Source organism: Ascaphus truei, chromosome 6 (genome assembly GCF_040206685.1).
Source record: "Ascaphus truei isolate aAscTru1 chromosome 6, aAscTru1.hap1, whole genome shotgun sequence".
Taxonomy (NCBI): domain Eukaryota; kingdom Metazoa; phylum Chordata; class Amphibia; order Anura; family Ascaphidae; genus Ascaphus; species Ascaphus truei.
The window spans coordinates 133,377,359-133,383,970 of NC_134488.1; the positions used below are offsets into that span (position 1 = coordinate 133,377,359).

The window sequence follows — 6,612 nt, forward strand, 5'->3', positions numbered from 1 at the left end:
AAAGTGTGCCGCCTGTGTACTGCAGTAAATAAACAGGTAAGGGAGGAAATGGACAAGAAGAGGCAGGCGTTTAGATACTTGAAGTCAGAAGGGACAGAGACATCGTATCAGAATTATAAGGAATGTAATAAAAGTTGCTAAAGGCCAATCAAATTAGCAAAAATGGATAATGAAAAACGGATTGCAATAGAAAATAAAATCAGCCCTAAAAAGTTCTTTAAGTATCTTAATAACAAAAAAACGAGAAAAGAAAATATATGACCCTTTCAGTGTGAGATGGACATGCAAATTGTAAATAGTTTGTATTATTTGTTATTTATATGAATGTCACATGTATTACTACTGTGAAGCGCTATGTACATTAATGGTGCTATATAAATAAAGATATACATACTGTACATACATAAATAAGGAAGAAAAAAAAAAATCCTCAGTATTAACCACGGAAGAATCAATTGCAATAGTAGTGCCACAGGAGGAAACACAACCTCTTTATTAACTAACAATTGGTTAACCGAGGAAGAAGTTCATAGACGACTTAATAAAATTAAAGTAAATTAGGCACCTGGCCCTGATGGCATATATCAGACCTGTCAGCCTGACATCAATAGTGGGGAAGCTTGTTGAAGGTTTAGTAAGGGGTAATATTCAGGAATACCTAATGGAAAACACAATGATTTGAGAATAGTTAGCATAAATTTATAAACGATAGGTGTCAAAGGAGACCAGGTTATTTCTCTGGGTCAAAAACTAGACTTTCCTAGGTGCAGGGAACCCTAAGGGAGAGTTTTACCCTTACCGGGACTTATCGGAATCTCCTGGAACTCAAATCGGCATAAAACCCCAGCCACGACCGCTACGTTCGTTTCTGAAAACTCTGTCCCTCTTGACCATGAGTCAGCATGAATCTCCTGGAACCGAAATCGGCATTAAATCCCAGCCATGACCGCTACATACTTTTATGAGAACTTGAGCGCAAAATTCGGAACTTAGTCTCTGGCAGGCAGACATTTCAGGCTTGAAATCGAAGCCGGTTGACTTGCTATTTCAAGCTAAGCAACTTTAAAAAGCCTGCCGGTGTTCTTACGGCTCTTACTCAATGGGAACACACAATCTGATTGGCTCATCACTTATTATAGTATTTTCTGATTCATTCATAAAATTGAAGCAGACCAGACAGCCAATCAGCACGTGGGAACTTTCTCAAGCAGCAAATCCGAGCTAAGTCGGGTAGAAAAGCCCGGTCTGTGTGAAATTTGAAATAGCCAAGAGACATGCGCAAGCCTGCCACAGCTCCCCCCAGCTATCCCAATACCACCGGCTGGGCAGACACCCCTAAGTCTGGCAGAAAAAGTTGCATCCCGGAGGACATCCATTGATCTCCGGACCTAGAACTCCGCCTTTCCCCGCTAACTAAACAGTGTTCACACCTCTGGGCATCCTCTGGCTGCTTTGAACTGCGATGTACAACAGACATACCGGAGCCTATGGGTTTTCATGGGATGCCTGTTTGGACATCGGTTCCGAATGTTAAAACATTAAAATGCACTTTAATAAACTCTGAGTCTCAGGGTACAGGGAACAGAAAAGGAAAAATGTAATGGTGCTTATGTTTTCAAGGGGAGTTATTGCCGGGACAATGTGTCTACATGTATCTGACAATCAGGCATGATTCCCGGACACATTTATTTGGGGACCGGTAACTCTGGACCCCAACCTCCTAGGCACATTCAGACAACGGTTCCTCCACAGAACCCCACTTGAAACTCATACACTAGCAATCCCTGCTTGATGGCATGCCCGGAAAGGGGAAAACACACAGGAAAAAAATATTACAGTTTTGCAAACACAGTTCAATGCCATAGTACACTTTTACTGGATCCAAGAGCTAACTCTCTTGAACCCTTATTCACGGAGCAGGGGTAACCAAAACAGGCTTGACCTTTATTATATAGCCTGGTTACCCCTTCCCGTCATTATGGGTCATGCCTAACTAACCTTATTAGTTTATTTGAGGAGGTAAGTAGGAATTTAGACCCAGGTACTGCTGTTCATGTGGTCTACTTAGATTTTGCAAAGGCTTTTGATACAGTTCCAAACAATACTGTATGTTTGTGTACAAAATAAAACAAATGTATATATTATAAAGAAATCTAACCGTTTCCTTCATTCATTCTTAGTGCCTCCTGATAATGAAAAACCCAATGGAAATGTTTGCCCAGACTGCTTTAAAGGTAATAGCTTGGAGGAGTGTATCAGCGACCAAACCCTAGTATGCAAACATAAAGAGGACAGATGCTACACCTACATCGGTACAGCCAGAGATCAAGGTAATCAGTACAGTCCTCAAAGGAGTATTAAAAAAGTGGGTGATGAGACCTTTCCTACACCTAATGTCTATAACAGTATATGATTTGACTGATATTCAAGTAACTTGCTTAATCACTTTCCACTTCCTGCATCACACCTGGTACATAATGTATTTTGGGCATATTGGAATAGGCGGTTACAAGGTGCAAAGGCTATTAAGGGGAAGCGGGAGATTAAGGGTTTTATCAGTAGGATGATATGGGAGGACTCAGAAGGACACTTCAAAACTAAAAGCTGACCTCAATTTTGATAGGTAAATTATATACTTACAACTAAATGTAAGCTTCAGTCTTTAAATTATCATGAATTAAAACACTTTGGGCCTCATTCAGAGAAGGTTCATAAAAAAAATCACCGGACCATTTAAATCACCCTTTTTATGAGCGTTGCTATCACGGTATCAGAAAGCCTTCATTACCTGTCACAGCAAAATTCACAAAACGGGTGATAAGCCGGGAATCCTCTGAAAAGGCCTTACCTGGCGAGTTGTATCTGCTGCAGAGAGAGCTGCTCTGAGAGAGCCGTCTCTCCCTGTGCAAATATCGCCCGAAATTTATGTGTAAATTTTAATTTTGTTAATAGTTTAGATGAGCAGGGGGTCTCCTGAGCTGATCCCCATTGATTTCAGTCTCAGGGACCCCATTCTTCCCGAGATAAAGGCCCTGTTATGTTGTGCCGGTATCTTCTATGCATTTTATTCCCATGGTCACGTGACGCATGGGAGATACTGGCACCCCATAACGGGGCCTATATCTCGGGAAGTCGGGTGTCCCTGAGGCTATCCGCTATGGTAATGAAGTTTACTGTAAATGCATTTTTATTTGACAGGATTCATACAAGGGGTCTCCGGTGCTAATATGAATGGATATCAGCTCCAGAGATTCCCGGCATCAATCCTATGCAGGAAAAGGCATTTTATTTCTAAGTCCCATCTCGCCGCTTCTCTGCAGGTTTCCAACACCTTTAAGCCAACTTTTTCTGGCGTGAGAATTTTGTGATAAAATCACCATTCTAGAGCGGTGATAGGCGTTCATAGCCAAATCACTGCTACTAGAATTGCACAAGTTTATGAACATGCCGAATAGTGGTGATAAGTGGCTTATCACCGCTGCCTCTGTGATTTTTTTTATGATAGTCATTTTGGGTGATAAGTGCTTGATAAGTGGCTTATGAACGCTTTCTGAATGAGGCCCTTTGTAGTTTGACAATAATCGTGCTGACCCTCCTATTTCCGATTATGTGTAATTTATCTTAATTAGCTTCTCATGCGGAACATTGCCACAGTTGTATGTGTCTTCAGGCTGCAGTACGTTATGAGGCAGCCTGTCCGACTGACCCTTTTAGTACCTGCGTATTTACTATTTGTGTGATACACGGCCGCGCACCTTCTGCCACCGGGGGCAAAACCAAGGAAAGACAGACCTGGGGGAAAGACGTCTCACTGTCTGGGGTGGTGCTGTGCATGGAGAGGTCTGGTTATTACTTGGAAAGGAAAGTAGAGACAGGATGGAAGCTGCAGGTTACTCTCACTGTTGGCTATATTTATATCTCTGATAGCAGGCAGATATCACACAATATAATCACGTTTTCCCCAGTAACTTTGCTTTTGGGAGTCCTAACCTCCACCCAGGTCCCTAATGTACTTAGAGCAGAGTTGTCCCTGAACTCCTGATACAGAATCTGAGCTGCATGCTCCTCATCTCCCATCAACTTCCACCTCCTACAGACACCCCGAGGGAACAACTGCAGGGTTCTCTGCTTTATACAGTAGCAGCGTAGTTTTTCGATATGCTTCTCTTTTTGTTGAAGGGCACATTGGGCCGTATAATCTAAACAGTGGTATTCCATAAGTCACAATCCAACCAATTCCTTTTAATGGGACTAATATATGTATGTTGGTGCCACAACATGTATTATGGAATAGCACCACTTAGTAAATATGGACCATAATCTTTTTATCTTTTCTTGGAAGAAGTTTGTTCATGATATTATTGTCTCTTTTTTCACAATACCTACACTAGTTTTCTTGTTCACCAGCACAGTTACAGAAGTGAAATCAAGAAACTAATGTAAGAGTTGCAGTTAACAAACCTCTTGCATGTAACATGTTGTCATGGTTAATGCACAAATTCATGATGCTGGATATTCTTCATTACATGATGTGTGAATTGTGTTGTCTCTGCAGGTGGAGCAGAAATGCAATATTCAGAGAAAGGCTGCCTGTCTCCCTCGATATGTGAGTTTGGCTTTGATCTAATTATTGGTTTTGAAGAAATATCCAGATCTGTCTTTCATTGCACCTAACTACAGAAAGACGACAGATCCCCCAGTCTACCAAAAACTGCAATAATGACAGAAATGTAGAAAAGCATTTTATTTGGGTTATTGATACAAGCGCTGGGAATGGAATTATTGCAATGATAATAACAATAAACAATAACAATTGTAAATCAATGTATTATTATTGATACCTTTGTATCAGTCAGACAAGAAGCTTTGCCAGAACACAAGTTATGATATCATAATCCTTTTATAGGAACCACAAAGTTAGAAAGTAACCAAAGATTCCATAAGCAAAATCTCATATCAAATAAATAAATACCAAAATTCAAGTGTTTGAGTGTGTGTGCTGGGTTCATTTACTGGAGCATTGCAAATTTAATTTGAGAGGTTAAATTGGGATGATATGCTTCTTGCATACGAAATATCATTGAAAGGAAGGATTTTTTTCCTGACGTTTTGGTATTATATTTTTCAAACACGAAGATCCCAGATCAGAATCCTTGGAATCAGTTTAACATTGTAACATATTTAGGAAGGTGGGAGGGAAGGGCATCTTACAGATTATCTCTGATGAAAATCTGAGCGAGTGTGACAGTCAGATATAAGCCATGGGCTGAACTATGAGTGATAATAGTGAGAGGGGTATTGCACATCTGTCCAATGGTAATTTAGCTGGATTATTGATACTTGTTCATAAAATAATTACACTCCAATGATCTTGTAGAAAAAATACTACAAAATGATATTAGTGAATATTATATCTTAAAAAGAAAAAAGAAGGTGCGCGCTTCATAGCGCATACAAGTTTTACAATTTAATATTAAAAGTTGGACCAGTAAATGCACTTACAAAACAGCGAATAATTAAAAGCTTTTCGGAGTCATATAATCACAAGGCAACATCACCTGGACATCAGGGGACTTCTCCACGGGAAACCCAAGTAAGTGTCCAAATATATACACAACCGGAAACAGGGGTCCAGAGGCACCTGCCGTACTGTCACAAGGGTGACAGGAACCCCCTAACTGTATTCCATACACCGGCAACCGAATCCAGAGGTGCCAGTTATTGAGACAGTCCTATAAGAGCAAAGGAAGTCTCCCCTCCTCACTGCACCACAGGTAGCGGGACGACCTCTCTCTCGAGCAGACAGACCAACGCACTCACACAGCCACACTTGCAAATATCCGTATCTTGAAGGCAGTTTTTGTTCTTTTCATAATGGGGAAACATTTAAAGTTAGAGGTAAGAATAATTGTTTGACCACTTTTGTTACCTGTTTGTTGTATTGCGCCTGTGGTCTCCAATACGTGGGGCAGGCCACATACTCCCTTGTTACTACGGTCCTTGAACATAAGCACAATATTTTAAAAGGTTTGAACACACGCAATGTTTTGAGAGACTTAGTTAAAAAGCATCATAAAGACCCAGGGACGCTCACTGTAATGGGACTTGAACATCTACCCTCCACCTGCTATAGAGGTGATATATTCAAAAACCTATGTAGAAATTAGTTCTATTGGATTTATCACCTGGGTACCCTTACTCCAGGAGGTCTTAACGAGTTTCTTGAAACCAGTACCTGGGTTTAATCTTGTGGTTACGTATGTCACTCTCATTTATAGTCTTTGTCTCATTTTTCTTTTCTATAGGATTTCTCTTTCTTTCAATGATTCTGTGATAGAACTTAATCCTCTTGTTTTATTCCATTTTATTATTAAATCATTGTTTAAACTTAGTGAACATACATCCTTTATAGTGTTAATGTTTCGTTTCTCCCTGGTTTTAGGTATTATATTATACTGTTTGTCATTTTATACTCTTGGTTTTGTTTTTCCATATCTTTGAATGGGGTCTTCAGTGTACTGTTCATATATCTATAGGAATGCTCTAAAAATGGGACCCATATATGGAGTTTTACTATATATCTGACACAATATATATTTTTAGGCTATTTAT

General features: G+C 40.0%; 1 protein-coding gene across 2 annotated transcripts in view; it reads left to right on the top strand.

The window, feature by feature from the left end:
* LOC142497935 (phospholipase A2 inhibitor gamma subunit B-like) overlaps positions 1-4,898 on the top strand; it is a 133,294-nt gene extending 128,396 nt beyond the window's left edge. For both annotated transcript variants that reach the window (XM_075606400.1, XM_075606401.1), the window contains exons 5-6: positions 2,181-2,330; positions 4,556-4,898. In XM_075606400.1, the coding sequence (XP_075462515.1) occupies positions 2,181-2,330; positions 4,556-4,674 (269 nt within the window). In that variant the 3' untranslated portion in view covers positions 4,675-4,898. The remainder of the gene's footprint in view (positions 1-2,180; positions 2,331-4,555) is intronic.
* Positions 4,899-6,612: the final 1,714 nt, after the last annotated feature.